Source organism: Protomyctophum parallelum (genome assembly GCF_964188405.1).
Source record: "Protomyctophum parallelum genome assembly, chromosome: 19".
NCBI classification, from domain to species: Eukaryota; Metazoa; Chordata; class Actinopteri; order Myctophiformes; family Myctophidae; genus Protomyctophum; species Protomyctophum parallelum.
Window position 1 is genome coordinate 19,827,367 of NC_139717.1, and position 17,546 is coordinate 19,844,912.

Consider the following 17,546-nt stretch of genomic DNA (forward strand, 5'->3'; position numbering starts at 1 on the left):
TTGAAAAATATAGATTAGTGATATTACATAATAATTTCTGGGGCTCCTTTTTACATGAAATACTTTGAGAAGCACTGAGATTAGAAACATGTTTTTTTTTCCTGAAAACTGTCATGATTTAGAAGACATCTAAGTTGGGTCTAAAAAATGGGGATAACTTCACTGTGATGATGATGATGGCTACCAGCTGGCCCCGTGCGTACAACTTACATAAGAGGCCCGGCGAGTATTCACATTGTATTACTCTATTCACGGAATATACAGAGGCAGAACGGGGGGGGGGGGGGGGGGGTTCAAACTGCAGAGTGTGAGAGAGAGAGACGGAGATATTAGAGGGAGATAAAGAGAGCGTGCGATTGGAAAGGGGATTTTAAATGGGGGGCCCCCGGAAGAGAGGGATTTGAGGGAGGAGAGCCAGTGGAGATGTTTTAGTGAATGGCCGAGAGAGAGAGAGAAAGGGAAGAGGCACCCCCTGGGTTGGGAGAGTTCAAGGGAAAAGAGAGAGATGAGAGGGGTGGGTGGTTGTGTGTGAGTGTGTGTGTGTGAGAGAGAGAGAGAGAGAGAGAGAGAGGTTTGAAAGCAGGCCCAAGCAGCCATGACTAACAGAAACCTGCAGCTTTCTGCCAACGCACGCACGCATGCACACAGAGTTGCGTCGGTGATGAGAGGACAGCCGTCATAGCAGTCAGTTAGGAACAGATAGTCTAGTCACACAGCAGCTAATATCAGATCTGCAAGCCGGACGTTCAAGTCAGATTTTTATAACTATAGCCAATGAATTCTGGTGTCGACTTGTAGATCGGCTATTTTTTCGGTTGACAAGGTTTTTTTCTTTTTTTTCTAGTTTTTTTAGACTGAGGGTGGGGGGGGGGGGTAAAAAGAAAAAGGGCTGGCCTGGCCTAGACCCTTGTGGATGTGGGTATAGAAATGTTTTGAGTGGTGCAACCACTCCTATAGAGTATAGACAGTGTGTGGCTGGGTCTGTCTGTCCCTGTGTCCCTGGGTCTGTCCGAGCATTAAGACAAATAAGGTGTCTGTATTTTTTGACCTGCTTTGCACAGCACCAGGCAGGTACCATGACGGTCATTATGTGTCTGTCTGCAGTTGGTCGGGTCAGGGATGCTCTTGTCCAGAACCTGCACAGCTGAAAGTCTTTAAGAAAAGTTCCATGTCGGCAGGAACATAACACGAGACAACCATGTTGTTTTTAAGGCAACACTCCTGCCACGCATTGAGCTTATTTTGAGTTTTTGTCCCATTAACGGGTTGAATGCCTGCAATATGCGGCGGTCTAATAGCCTTGACTATACTCTAATTATAGAGTTACCTTTGAACAGCCACTGCACCGAGCGCTGAGTTGCTTGTCATGAAAATCCACTTTGAAAAGGTGTAATGGCTCGTTGTAGTGTAGGAAAGTATTCCATAGCGGTAATCACAGCAACAGCCCGCTTGGCTCACGGCTTGGGGACTCAATTTCCCAGAACCCTTTGCATGCCGGCGCGACGGACCTTTTTGCGATGACGTCATCAAAACGCGTCTCATATCCCATTCTGTCCGGTGGATTGCCCACATGATTTAAAACTGATTAGAAACGTGGAATAAACAATGGAAACATAACTCGGGGCAACTCGTTAATAGAGGTCAATGTAGAGATATATTTAGAAGGTCCCCTAGTGGCCGTTAGCTGTACAAATCCATAGATTAGCCGCAGTTGTATAGGCCGCAGGGTTCAAAGCATGGAAAAAAGTAGCGGCTAATAGTCCGGAAATTACGGTATCTGTATTTGGCCACCGACCCCCATCTGAAAATGTTGTTGGGTCACTCCCAGAATCAAAGGTCTGTCTGTCTGTCTGTCTGTCTGTGAGATGTTTAGACTTGTAGTTCGCTTGTATTATTTGTTTGGGGGGGGGTTACTTAATTTTTGGGACTATTTTCAAATGCCATCCAGACATCTGTATGTCCTGACAAGTATAGTAATGCAAACTCACGTGTGTGGGGTGACGGTGAGCGCACACTCTCTTCACTCAACACACACACACACACACACACACACACACACACACACACACACTCACACTCACACTCACACACCTTTCCTTAATGTTTCCTCTCTGCCTGTTCCCATCCTCTTGCTACCCATCCTTCCCACGAAAAAATAAATAAATAAAATAAAATAAATTCCTTGCTACCCATCCTTCCCACGAAAAAATAAAATAAAAAATAAAATAAAATAAATTCCCTACCTACTCAGCCCAAAAATGACAGCCAATCGGAAACCAACGTTTTTTTTTTTTTGGCCTTAGCCAATCATGCGTACACGGAGACCTGTTCTATTTTTACTACCCCCCCTCCCCCCTCAAACACACACCCTTTTGACTGCTCTAATGTGTGTGTGTGTGTGTGTGTGTGTAGTCCTCTGTCTTGAAGGTGGCAGGCAGAGGAGAGAGACACACAGACGGACCCTTTTGACTGCTCTACTGTGTGTGTACAGTCAGAGAGAGAGATGTGACCATGGCTTAGTAATCTGAATCATGCATATTAACCTGCAGCTGTGTGTGTGTGTGTGTGTGTGTGTGTGTGTGTGTGTGTGTGTGTGTGTGTGTGTGTGTGTGTGTGTGTGTGTGTGTGTGTGTGTGTGTGTGTGTGTGTGTGTGTGTGTGTGTGTGTGTGTGTGTGTGTGTGTGTGTGTGTGTGTGTGTGTGTGTGTGTGTGTGTGTGTGTGTGTGTGTGTGTGTGTGTGTGTGTGTGTGTGTGTGTGTGTGTGTGTGTGTGTGTGTGTGGCGCTGTCGGCAATATATACCGGTAATATATTTTGAATGCATTTATTAACCTTAAAGACGAAGTGCCATAATTTGTCCCACGCTAAAACATGATAATCGGGTAATATTGCTATGTAAAAGGAGGAAGAATAAGTGTACAGTATTTTGTTAAAATGTTTTTATGCGTTTTCTTTTATGTGGACACGCCCACCAGACACGGTTCATTAAGTATGCTTGGCTGTTTGCCTGATGGGTGGTGAACGGTGATCCACCTGAACTCAGTGAACTGAAGCCACACCCACAGCTGTTGTTGTATCATAAAGGGGGAGGGGTTAGGGGACGGGATGATAGTGTGATGTCACTATATCACTGTTTTTTTTCCCCTCTTCTTCGTTTGACAGTCAAGGTTTCAGCCTCCAGGGAGAAACACTAAATACGAAGGGAAGACATCATTGCACATAACAACCACACCGAGGGCTCTAATGAAGTACTGTCGCCTCATAAACATGGCTATTACAGTACACGTGTGTGTGTGCACGCGGCCTCCCTCCCAGGAGGTCTGTGGTGGTGGTCGTCACGGTAACCAAAGTGGCATCATCTCAACTCTATCTGGGTTGTCACGGTGAATGAGATCGGTCGTCCCTCTGATGAGTGTGCGAGGGCATGCAACACCGTCACGGGTATTTGGGTTGAAGCGTGCTCGCGCATGTGTGCGCGTGTGTGTGTGTGAGAGAGATCCGCCACAGCCTCGCATTCAGAAAACATTACTCGGATTATAACTGAGTCATTGATTTAATTTTGTAATGTCTCACACTGCTCGCGCATGCGTTGTGGTGGGTTCATCCTACTGTAAATGGGCCACGTGTCTGTCTGTCTGTCTGCGTGCGTGCGTGTACAGTTATAATGCACGTATAACTCGAGAACCGTTTTCCCCGCCGACTTCAAATTCGACACACGCATTCCACATCCTGGACACACACGCGTCACAGGAGTTCAAACAGCCATTATACCTCACGATGTTCCTGAAGAAAACGTCCCCTTATTCACAAAACTCACCCCTTTTGGTGTTAGCATTATTATGCTTTATTATGCTTTAGCTATTGAAAGGCTTGTAGGTCTGCTATTTTTGAAAAATCGAACGACTGACGTAGAAACATATTTTTTCAGAAAACTGTCAGGATGTAGAAGACATTTTTAGAATCTGATCTCGGGTCAAAAAGTGCAAGTCTCTCGAACAGACACAGACACACACACAGACACAGACACAGACACGAAGCGTGGACAGAGTGGCGCTGGCTGCCGACCGTATCGGCAACAACGTGCGGCTATACGTAACGGTTGACGTTATGAAACACGGCAGTCAAGCTGGAACCCAGGCTAGTGCTTAAACAACCCATTTTGGGGCGGGATTCGGGAACCCCTTTTGGTGCTAGCATTATGTTGTGCTTTAGCTATTGAAAAATAGCAGATCTACAAGCTCATAGCGTGCCACCGAGTGGCGCGCTACGAGCTTGTAGGTCTGCTATTTTTGAAAAATCGAAGAACGACTGACATAAGAAACATAGCTTTTTCAGAAAAGTGTCAGGATGTAGAAGACATTTTTAGAATCTGATCTCAGGTCAGAATGGGTTAAGTAGAAATTGAGGTATTTGTACTTGGGTGTGTCAAATATTCAGTAGGCTACGTTTACACTTTTAACCACTTCAGCCCTATATATATATATATATATATATACACAATTACACACATATATTTCGGCCATTTGAAAATGGCAGTATCTGCTGTTTTCAAAATATTTTTTATTCATTTGCAAACTTGAAATTGGGACATTCTGCACAATGAGTGCTTTGCACTTTTGGTGGTGGTGCTTTTTTTTAAGTACTTTTTGATGACGATATACTTTTAATTCCGGTATTTTACTTGTCTCGCAACGGAGTCAGTTCTACATTGCAGTATCGATACTTTTACTTAAGTAAAGCATGCAAGTACCTTTTTCCGACACTGCTGATCCGAGAGAGAGGTCCGTATCGGCTGACAGACACAGACCACACACATGTGTGCGTGTGTGTCTGTGTGTGTGTGTTCGAGAGACTTGCACTTAAAAGGCACTTTGAGCCACAAACTGGTTGCACGGCCTGTTGAGTTTCAGTCAATTTAATCAAATTGACTGTTTTGCCACAAGCCTGCCTGGTACTACTGGCTGAAGGTTGTTTTCTCTCGCTTTCCTTAAACCCATGTAGACCTGGCGTCGAAATTAAAAAGGCAACACTCCTGTCACGCATTGAGAGCTAACGAGACAACCGTGTGTCTAAATCCTGACAGTTTTTTGAAAAACCTCATGTTTCTGTATCAGCGGTGCTCAATATTTCATGTCAAGGACCCCACAAATTATATTTAATTGGCCACCGACCCCCCCCCCCCCCATCTGAAAATATGTTGTTCCAGGAACCCCTCGGGAACAAAGATTTGAGTGAAAAACGTTCGCTCTGAAGTGATATATATATTCAAAGATTTGAGGCACATTTTCACAATTCTTTGTGTTGATCTACATAGCTAAAGTGCTTTAAAACACCAAAAGGGGTCTTCCCGCCCCAAAATGGGTTAACATTACATAAGGGCATAATAAACTAGATAGAAAACACAATTGGGTCAAAATGTTCCAATTTTTTTTGGTCCCATTTTTTACACCTCAACCATCAGGCAAAGAAACCCGCAAAAACAAAAAGTGGTTTTAGTGCACACACCACATGGGCTTCTAATGCCCGACGGCGAGTTCCTGATTGGATTCCCGCGTGGCTTAACCCATTTTGGTGTTTGCATCATGTCGTGCTTTAGCTATTGAAAAATAGCAGATCTACAAGCTCATAGCGCGCTACGAGCTTGTAGGTCTGTTATTTTTGAAAAATCGAAGAGCGACTGACATAGAAGACATTTTTAGAATCTGATCTCATGTCAGAATGGAAAACTGTCAGGATGTAGAAGACATTTTTTAGAATCTGATCTCGGGTCAGAATGGAAAACTATCAGGATGTAGAAGACATTTTTTTAGAATCTGATCTCGGGTCAGAATGGAAAACTGTCAGGATGTAGAAGACATTTCTTTAGAATCTGATCTCAGGTCAGAATGGCTTTGGCTTTGGCTGCTATGTCGACGTGTAACTTACCGTCTCTCAACTAGGGATGCTCCCATCATGTTTTTTGGGACCGATGCTGATTCGTTTTATCTGTATTTGCCCCCCATCTGAAAATATGTTGTTCCAGGGACCCGCCCACAGCCGTCATCACAAATGGGATGAGGTCAGCACGTTTGGGCTATGGCCGAATTTAGCCCAAGGAGTGTTTTTCATGCAAAAACTAATCCTTGGAATGGATTCGGAATCATGAAAAACCCCTAGTTGGACCCGTCACATGCATGCTACTACTCGCAAGCATAATGACATTATTTAAAATGTTGCCTTATATACGATGTAAATGGTACCACAGCTTATTATGCTTATTATGAAAATAATACAGTTAGCATCCGGCAGTTTCTACATGCTGGGGACCCATACTCAACATTCATAACATCAGTTTCTACTTGCTGGGGACCCATACTCAACATTTATAACATCAGTTTCTACATGCTGGGGACCCATACTCAACATTTATAACATCAGTTTATACATGCTGGGGACCCATACTCAACATTTACAACATCAGTTTCTACATGCTGGGGACCCATACTCAACATTTATAACATCAGTTTCTACATGCTGGGGACCCCTACTCAACATTTATAACATCAGTTTCTACATGCTGGGGACCCATACTCAACATTTCGAAACCCCAACACTGGCGTCTGTGAACGCCTCCGTTATAATCAATGAACCTATCCCACACCGGCGGCGTCAGACGCGCGCTGGCGCGCGTTCACGCCTCGCCTGACGCTCCGATGCGCCGCTGTTTCTATTTTCCAGGCGTTGCCGCACGGCCTCCATCCTGGGAATCCGTGGGCGTGGTTGGACAGCCGCGCGGCAGCGCGCCGCGTCCTGTGGGTGTTGACGTGCGGCGATACTGGGCGTCGTACAACACCCGCTTCACAGACGGTGTGTGACGTTGGGCTTAACGTAAAACTCTAGGGTACTCAACATGTCCGTGTTCACATTCTGGCAAGTGGACTAATATTGGACCGGATATCTATTTTGGAAATTGTACTAATTGTGATATGGCACATAATAAACAGGTGTTCTTTTAAAAATCACACCCGGTTGAAGTGAGGGGCACTCTCATCATCATACGTCATTTATACATTTATCTCATTCCGGCCAATCACAATTTGCGTCCTCACTTTTGTCTTCAAGGCCTGTGTTTTACACACTTTTGTCTTCAAGGCCTGTGTTTTACACACTTTTGTCTTCAAGGCCTGTGTTTTACACACTTTTGTCTTCAATGCCTGTGTTTTACACACTTTTGTCTTCAATGCCTGTGTTTTACACACTTTTGTCTTCAATGCCTGTGTTTTACACACTTTTGTCTTCAATGCCTGTGTTTTACACACTTTTGTCTTCAATGCCTGTGTTTTACACACTTTTGTCTTCAATGCCTGTGTTTACACACTTTTGTCTTCAATGCCTGTGTTTTACACACTTTTGTCTTCAATGCCTGTGTTTTACACACTTTTGTCTTCAATGTTTGCGTTTTACACACTTTTGTCTTCAATGTTTGTGTTTTACACACTTTTGTCTTCAATGATTGTGTTTACACAGACCCTCAAAGCTGAACATAGGAGGGGCTCGCGCCCCTCAAAAAATATAAACATTGGCTCGAAATCAAATGATCAGGAGCAAAAAAGACATTAAAAAGAAATCACACCTGTGTGAAGTGAGCGGTGCAACAGTAGTGTGTGTGTGTGTGTGTGTGTGTGTGTGGGGGGTCCCCGGGGGCAACATCCAGACCCCCAGGTACGTGCCCAGGAGGCTGGCTGGCCCGGTTCCGGGCGAGCTTTCCCGCCGCGTCCGAAACGGTGGAGAAATGACAGAGTTATACCGTGTTGCAGCTTTCCGTGCACCGCTCAAAAAACCTGATCAAGCCCCTAGTAATAAGTGCTATATAAATCAGTGTTGTTTTTGGCAGCATACTTCTATTTTAGTTTTAGTCATTAGTCTCTTGAAACGTTTTCATTTAGTTTTAGTCACATTTGAGTCACCTGGAATATTTCAGTGTTTAGTCTACTAAATATCATAAGATGTTTGTCGACTAAATCTACAGTTTTTTATTTTTATATGTGAAATGACATAAAGTGACCTTGAGTTGATTTAGTCGACTAAAATGTGTTTTGGCGGGCCTTGAAGTGAAGATAATGACTGATTTTACACTTGAAAATAGCCGATACCGCTATTTTCAACAACGTGACATCCAGCAACGCGGCGCGTTGTGAGCTTGTAGCTTGTAGCTATTTTCAGCGTGCAACCAAGTGTAAAATGACTTGCACCGGATCTCTTGTCCACTAGTCCCTTCCTAACATTTTAGTTTAGTTTTTATTTGTTGACAACACCGTCAGTATATTTAGTCTCAGTTTTAGTCACCATAGCTTAGTTTTCATTTAGTTTCAATTTAGTTTTTGTCAGTGGAAAAAGGTAGTCGACGAAAACGACACTGATATAAATGCACCATTTTACCGGCCGATCGCTGGCCGATTATCGGAGCATCTCTACTCTCTAGTAGAGAGTAGAGATGCTCCGATAATCGGTGTAGAGTCTACACTGTATCTGTCAAAATAAAGGCTCAGACCCCCCCCCCCCCCCTGAGTGAGGCCGATTCTTTAAAAAAAGAAAGGCTTCTAAATCCTAAATGTTTTCATGAAAAACCATTTTCATGCCAAGGACCCCCAGAATTATCTGTATTTGGCCGCCGACCCATTTACATCTACATTTACATCTACATTTACATCTACATTTAAGTTTTCTTCCAAGCACTGACGCAATCGCCTCGCCCTCCTTTTCCCCCGCAGGTTGACGCGTCACCATGACAACAGAGGTGGGCACCGAGACGGAGGTGAAGGAGAAAGGGGAGGAGTCCGCCACTCAGCCCGGCCAATCGGAGGAGGAGGAGAAGGGCGCCGCGGAGGAGGAGAACCAGGAAGTGGCGAACAAGGCGGAGAATAATAAATCGCAGGCCGACGGGGGAGCGGAGAAGAAGGAGAAGGAGAGCAAGGGGATCTCCCGCTTCCTGCCCCCGTGGCTCAAGAAACACAAGTCTCAGAGCCAGGTGTGTGTGTGTGTGTGTGTGTGTGTGTGTGTGTGTGTGTGAGAGACGTGTTTAAATGGCCGCCCCAATGCATTTCCAATGGAAGTCACATGGTTTGACCAAACATTTCTGTTTGATGGCTGTGCTGTGCCCCCCCCTCCCCCGCATCAAACAAAGATGTTTGGTCAAACCAAGTGACTTTCATTGGAAATGCATTGGGGGCGGCCATTAAACACGGACGGACAAGACACGGACGAGACGGATGCTTTTTTTCTTTTAGGTGTGATCGAGGCGTTATCGGCTCATTCATGAATACAGTCATTGTTGTGTTAACTTCTTCGACCGATCAATCCACCAGGTGGAGCCCAAGGACGCGCCCTCCTCCGGCGAGGAAGCAGCGGTCGCCCCGGCAACAACGGAGGAAGGGGAGGCGGGGTCAGCTCCGGTGGTGGTCGTCAACGGCCACGCAGAGGAAGAGGAAGTGAAGTCGGAGGAAGTGAGGTCAGAGGAAGTGATCAAGGCGAAGGAGTCTCCCGCCAACGCCAGCGCCGCCGGCGCCCAGGTACTTTCCACTGGTTTGCACCATAGACCTGAATAAAGGCCATAGACCTGAATAAAGGCCATAGACCTGAATAAAGGAGTCTCTGACATAGACATAGACAGAGACAGAGATGCGCCTCTCGGTAAGATGGCCGATCGCTCTCCATTGGCCAGAGCACGGGTGAGTCATCTAGCTTTATTTTTCACTGAATATAGTTGGAATGGTGAGGCGTTGCTGTAGGAACCGGGCCAATGTTAAAGGCTTCCGTAGGACTCAACCATTTTATAGAATAGCCCTTGCCCGTTGTGAGACGTAGTACCCCCCCTCCCCCCTTGTGGCCGCGGGGGGTACTGCGCCCTGGGGGGGGGGGGGGGGGGGGAGTTAAGTAAATGTACCTGGTTACTTTCCACCACTGCCCATTGGTTGACTCTCTCCCATCAGACATTCCCCTTGTCTCTCTATATCTCTCTCTCTCTCTCTCCTGACACACGACTGATTGATTCTGATTGGCCTTCTGGTGACTCCACTCTGTTTGCGGTCATAACAAAACAGCCGTCGAATCACAGGAAAGCGCACACACACACGCATGTCGCACACACACAACATAGTCCGATGATCACATTCTCACTGAGGTACACCCTGTGATATCATTATCGGCAATCGGGGCCAATAACAACAGCTGCAGCTTGGAGGGGAGAGGGGGGAGAGCTGGACCATTCTTTGATGTACCAAGACATATTGTTTGGTTCTATCGCCCTTGCTGTGGACCAGTGTTGATTCTGTCGACTAAAACTTAAGACAAAACATTATCGTCGACTACCTTTTTTTCACTGACGGAAAAGTAATACAAACTATATAGACTCAAATGTTAGGAAGGTGCTAGTGGACAAGAGATCCAGTAGACGTCACTTTACACTTATTTGCATGCTGAAAATAGCCGATATACAAGCTCGGCGGCACATTACATATAATTTTTGGGGGTCCTTGACATGAAATATTGAGAACCGCTGATATAATAACATGAGGTTTTTCCAGAAAAAAAGGCATTAAAAAGAAAAAAGAAAACAACGTCAGGGAAATGGGATATTTGACGATCATCTCTCTCTCTCTCTCTGTCTCTGTCTCTGTCTCTCTCTCTCGCTCTCTGTCTCTCTCTCGCTCTCTGTCTCTCTCTCTCTCTCTCTCTCTCTCTCTGTCTCTGTCTCTGTCTCTGTCTCTCTCTCTCGCTCTCTGTCTCTCTCTCGCTCTCTGTCTCTCTCTCTCTCTCTCTCTCTCTCTCTCTGTCTCTCTCTCTCTCTCTGTCTCCCACCCGTGCACCTCCTCTCAGCCCGCCAGGGAGGAGAATCTCGAGGAGACCGCCGAACAGACTCCCGCGGAGGCCGCCACACCGCCACCAGAGGAGGGGGACACCGCCGCCCCAGGAGGAGGAGGAGAGGAAGGGGAGGAGGGAGAGGCACCACCACCCCCCACCCAGGGAGAGGGAGGAGGAGAAGCAGAGGAGGAGGAGGAGGAGGAGCAGCAGACGTCCTTCTTCCAGTCGCCCCTCCGCCTGGTGAGGAAGAGCAAGATGAAGCTGGTGGTGTGTCACGTGACCCTGCTGGACGGCACGCAGTTCCCCTGCGAGGTGGAGGTGAGGATGTAGCCACACGCACACACACACACGCACGCACGTGCGGCCATTGATTCCCCATTAGTGTTTGTTTTGATGCTCTACATTCCCCCCCCCCCCCCCCCCCCCGCCCAATACAAACTGACCGCTACAATAACCTTGATAATAGAGAAGATACATCATATATATAATCGTTAAGGAAAGTGTACGCATGTGTACTATATGCCAACTCTTCATTTACATTTTCCATCTATTCAGCTGCCAAAAGAAGAAAACTTTTTTCTCTTTTATTAATTTGGCGAGCCCCCCCCCCCCCCCCCCCCCGGGGTACAGTATGTGTGTGTGTGTGTATATATATATATATATATATATATATATATATATATATATATATATATATGTATATGTGTGTGTATGTATTTTTACATTACATTAATTTTGAATTATTACATTTTGTGTCGAGATGAGCATGAGCGGAAAATGGTTTTGAGCGTGCAGATCTGCACTACGCTGTAGTGTAATTAAGCATTATGTTGTACTTTAGCTATTGAAAAATAGCAGATCTACAAGCTAGTGCCGCGCTACGAGCTTGTAGATCTGCAATTTTCCTGCAGATCTGCAATTTCTTTGTGACAATGTGGCGCAAATCTTTGAATATATTCTTTCAGAGCGAACGTTTATAACTCAAATATTTTCTACTGTGGAGGGGGGGGGGGGGGTACCCCGGAACTACATATTTCCAGATGGGGGGTCCGCTGCCAATTACAGATAATTCTGGGGGTCCTTGACATGAAAAAGGTTGAGCACCCACTGACATAGAAACAGAGGCTTTTCCAGAAAACTGTCAGGATTTAGAAGCCTTTTTTTTTCCTTTTTTTTTTAATCGGTCTCGGGTCTAAACGGGATTAATTTAACGAAAAAACACAAAGGTAGACTATGGAGATGTTTCTGCCTGTCAACAGCGTTATGCCAGTCGCACATGAGCGCACGCTAGTCTTGGGGGAATTTATGCTAATCACACGTTTTATTACCGCTAGTCACATGAGAATTCATCCTAGACCCCCCCCCCCACCCCACACACACACACACGCGCACACAAACACACACTGGGGGGATTTAATATAGTGGAGTGTGTGTGGGGTGGAGATATTTAACCTTAAATTCAGGCTCAAAGTATCGCTATGAGAGTGAACACACACACACTCACGCACACACGCACATACGCCTACATGCATGTGTGCGTGCGTGTGCGCGCACACATACATACGCATGTATGCGTATGTGTGTATACCCCTACGCGTTGACATTGTTTGGGTGCGGTTGGGGGATAAAAGCATAACGCACTGCAGGGGTCTGTGTCTTAGAAACACACACACACACACACACACACACACACACACACACACACACACACACACACACACACACACACGGGGAAGATTAAGAAGGGGTTCCCACCAGATTAGCTTCCTGCATCTGCTCCTCTGTAGCAGGCACGTGGCTTAGACCACCTACACACACACACACACGAACACACGAACACACACACACACACACACACAGAGAGAGAGACAAACGGATTACATCTCATGTCCCTCTCAGCTCATGTCTGTCTGTGCTTGAAGCATCGAGGCGTTGTTGTCAGTAGTTAGCATTAGCAATCGGTTACGAATGCTTGACGCGGATCAGCAGTTGATTTACAATTTTGAGCCACATTTATTGTAAACAGTCAGTTCTGCTTGTTGCCACAGTACTGTATACAGTATACAGTACAGTACTGTATAGTTCATCTTGGTGCTTATGGGACATAATGTCCCACGTGGGATAAAAAAAAGAAAAGAAAAAAGACTTGTTTACAAAGTGCCATGGAAGGCCCCCCAGGCCCTTAATTTAGACACGGTTTTGGTACGGAGCACAAACGAGGCTTAACCATTTTAGGCACCATTTAAAAATATCTAAAATAATGCATTAATTCACGGGGGAAATGGCCGCTCTACGAGCTTGTAGATCAGGTTTTTTTTTACACTGTGAAATATTTAGCTTGGGTTCCCCTTGATCAGATGAAACCTAGTTTTTGTCATAGTCTCTTGAGTATTAGTTTTAGTTCTCTTTTTTTTGTCACCTGGAATGTTTTAGTGTTAGTCTAGTTTTAGTCTACTAGATATCAACAGTCGACTAAATCTACAGTCGTTTTAGTCGACTAAAATGTATTTTGGTGGGCCTTGATGCCGTCCTGATGGCTGATTTTACACTCGTTGAAAATAGCCGATCTACAAGTTGACAGGGGGGAGTTTCCCTGGTTGGACGTAGCGCGTGGAAGGAACACGTTATTCCAACCAGTTCCTTTCCCCTCCATCAGGCGCCCCGGGGAGGCGATCATGTCATACATGGAGTCGTACGTCGACCTCATTAGATCATGTCATACATGGAGTCGTACGTCGACCTCATTAGATCATGTCATACATGATGTCGTACGTCGACCTCATTAGATCATGTCATACATGATGTCGTATGTCGACCTCATTAGATCATGTCATACATGGAGTCGTACGTCGACCTCATTAGATCATGTCATACATGGAGTCGTACGTCGACCTCATTAGATCATGTCATACATGGAGTCGTACGTCGACCTCATTAGATCATGTCATACATGGAGTCGTACGTCGACCTCATTAGATCATGTCTTACATGGAGTCGTACGTCGACCTCATTAGATCATGTCATACATGGAGTCGTACGTCGACCTCATTAGATCATGTCATACATGGAGTCGTACGTCGACCTCATTAGATCATGTCATACATGATGTCGTACGTCGACCTCATTAGATCATGTCATACATGATGTCGTACGTCGACCTCATTAGATCATGTCATACATGATGTCGTACGTCGACCTCATTAGATCATGTCATACATGGAGTCGTACGTCGACCTCATTAGATCATGTCATACATGATGTCGTACGTCGACCTCATTAGATCATGTCATACATGATGTCGTACGTCGACCTCATTAGATCATGTCATACATGATGTCGTACGTCGACCTCATTAGATCATGTCATACATGATGTCGTACGTCGACCTCATTAGATCATGTCATACATGGAGTCGTACGTCGACCTCATTAGATCATGTCATACATGGAGTCGTACGTCGACCTCATTAGATCATGTCATACATGGAGTCGTACGTCGACCTCATTAGATCATGTCATACATGATGTCGTACGTCGACCTCATCGTACGTCGGCCTGTCGTCATAGAAGACCATAACTTCAGGGCGCGACAAACGTGGAAAACAAAGCACACACACATCCGCTGTTTAAAAAGAAAAAGAGAAAACAACCCAAGAAACCTCTCGAGTCCTTTTTTATATCGGCTTACATTCCATTCTCTTGCATGTTATTGCTGTTCACACACCGATGGCAGAGGGAAACCGTGAAAGGCACCGCCCTGCTCCTCAGGATTCAATTAGGGGGTTCAGTGTCTTTGGTCAAGGACACTTCGACACTCTGGGGGTGCCCACAGCAGTGGTGGGAAAAGTACTCAATTGTTGTACTTAAGTAAAAGTACCAATACTGCAATTTAGAATTTGTTACAAGTAAGAGTACATAATTGAAAATGTACTCGTATTGCAGAATGTCCTATTTCACAAGTTCAAAATGTGTGCAGAATCTATTGAAAATAGCCGATCTACAGGGCCGAAATGTACAGGGTTTGAAGTGGTTAATGTATGTATCGCCAAAGTAACTAGTAACTAAAGTTTTCAAATGATTGTTAGTGGAGTAGAAGTATACACATTTTGGCTCTTGAGATGTGGCGGAATAGAAGCAAAAGTACTGGAAATTGCAGGAAATACTCAAGTAAAGTACAAATTCCTCAAAATTGTACTTAAGTACAGTACTTAAGTACAGTATTTAGTTACGTTCCACAGGGATGGAACATGCACTCTGCCCCTGAGCCAATGCCGCCCCAGGGCCTGACATGGGTACAGGACTTTTGATCTCTTTAAGTTTGACTACCTAGATTTTCTTTTTGGGTTGGTCTTTAGGGGATTTGATCTGTCAACTGGCAACACATAATACTGTTTCTCAAAAATGTTCAGGCTGCTGTCGCTCTGTGTGTGTGTGTGTGTGTGTGTGTGTGTGTGTGTGTGTGTGTGTGTGTGTGTGTTCTGTGTATTTGTGTCGGTGTGTGTGTGATCACTGTTTATGTGTGTCTGTCGACCTGCGATCAGTTTGAACAGACGCTGCTTTGTCTATCTGCAGATTACGCTGATTCTGCAGCTCACCGCTATTGTCCTGACAGACACACACACGGCGTACACACACACCACACACACACACACACACACACACACACACACCACACACACACCACACACACACACACACACACACACACACACACACACACACACACACACACACACACACACACACACACACACACACACGGACACACGGACGAGCACCGTAGCATAGTTTGGATGAGATGTCATGATAGAGAGAGAGAGAGAGAGGGAGAGAGACTGAGACAAACAAAGCATTCCAGAGATTAAATGTTGGGTTGAGAACAGCGAGACACATCCTTTTCCAACGACTCCGGATCCATCCGTTTTGTGCCACAAATTAAATTGTATAATTAATACTTTTAATGAGCTTTTTTTCTCCGCAAAATGAAGTGCGTCATCAGTGTAGGGGTTACCATTCATTCCACCGTCGCCACTTCCTTAACCCATTTTGGGGCGGGAACCCCTTTTTGGTGTTTTAAAGCATTATGTTATGCATTAGCTGTTGAAAAATAGCAGATCTACAAGCTCGTAGAATGCCGCGCTATGAGCTTGTAGATCTGCTTGTAGAACTTGTAGAACTTGTGGGTCTGCTATTTTTGAAAAATCGTGGCGCAAGTCTTTGAATATATATATATATTCTTTCTCAGAGGGAACGTTTTAAAGTCAAATCTATGCTTCTGAGGGGGTCTCTGGAACAACATATTTTTAGATGGGGGGTCGGTGGCCAATTACCGTACATATCATTTTTGGGGGTCCTTGACATGAAATATTGAGCACCACTGATACAGAAACATACGGTTGTCAGGATTTTTGAAGACAATGTTTTTTTAAATTTCGATGTCAGGCCTAAATGGGTTAAACCCTGATATACTGTACTTCATTAACCCATTCGATCGGCGAATCTGCATCTCATTTCTTCGCCATATTTTGACCACTTTAACCGTTATTTTTATACTAAAAAAATATGTACAAGCACATATAGCATGCCTATTTGTTTTGCAGATCCGCATTTTTTGAAAAATCAAGAACAATTCTGGAAATGTTGAATGCCGGAAAAAAATACTCAAATATTGGGGGTGTCCCAGGTACAACATATGTTCAGATGGGGGGCGTAGGCCGAATAAATATAATTTTGGTGGTCCTTGAGATGAAAAATAGTTTGAGAACCACTGACACTCGATGCCGGAAAAACAGCCGATCTACAAGCTCACAATGCGCCACAAACGTGACTCATTGTGAGCTTGTAGATTGGCTGCGAATGTTCAACTCCCAGATTACGGACACTACTAGAAGGGTGGTTTGTAAGACTTTTATGTAGTTAAGGATCACGATTAGTTTCGGTTTCAGTTGGAGGCTTTCCATGTCACATGAGCCCAAACGCCGGTTCAAAGGATTTGGTTAGTGCTATTGACTAGTGCAGACACACACACACACACACACACACACACACACACACACACACCCCGGGGACAGCTATTATTTGCAGACACTCTATATAGTTTGTTTTGTTCACTCCTGCTAGGTGGGCGTTTGACACACACGACATAATACAGTCTGTATACGCGGAGCGCACAGTGAAGTCTGCGCTGTACACTTTATGTCGTAAAGCGCTCATGAATATCCGTATTCTTTATTTTGAACGGATAAATCCTATACCGGTATTTACAGGTTACAATTTAGGCATTTAGCAGAGACGGCCTGATATGAACATCAGTGGGACACAGGGCATATGCTTTAACCCATTCTGACCTGAGATCAGATTCTAAAAAAATGTCTTCTATGTCAGTCGCTCTTCGATTTTTCTAAAATAGCTAAACATTCCTGGGCATAGGGCATATGTAATGATTAAGTCACTGGGAACATGTGAATTCACAAATTCACAATTCACAATTCACAAAATAACAGATCTACAAATGAATCCCGAAATACCTATCGACGCGTCTCCTTTTATGCCCATACATATTATGGAGTTCTTTGTCAGGCATGCCCAAATATGGAGTCCGTGCAGATGTGAGAATGATCTCGGCTCCATATATGGAGATACAATTTACAATTTAGGCATTTAGCAGACGCTAAACTGGGACTTACATTAAAGGACCACTTCACCACTTT

General features: G+C 44.9%; 1 protein-coding gene across 3 annotated transcripts in view; it reads left to right on the forward strand.

Moving 5' to 3' along the window:
• Positions 1 to 17,546, forward strand: part of epb41l2 (erythrocyte membrane protein band 4.1 like 2) — a 122,479-nt gene that overhangs the window by 22,071 nt on the left and 82,862 nt on the right. For all 3 annotated transcript variants that reach the window (XM_083790387.1, XM_083790388.1, XM_083790389.1), the window contains exons 2-4: positions 8,749 to 9,005; positions 9,343 to 9,546; positions 10,853 to 11,155. In XM_083790387.1, coding sequence (XP_083646513.1) covers positions 8,763 to 9,005; positions 9,343 to 9,546; positions 10,853 to 11,155 — 750 coding nt within the window. In that variant the 5' untranslated portion in view covers positions 8,749 to 8,762. The remainder of the gene's footprint in view (positions 1 to 8,748; positions 9,006 to 9,342; positions 9,547 to 10,852; positions 11,156 to 17,546) is intronic.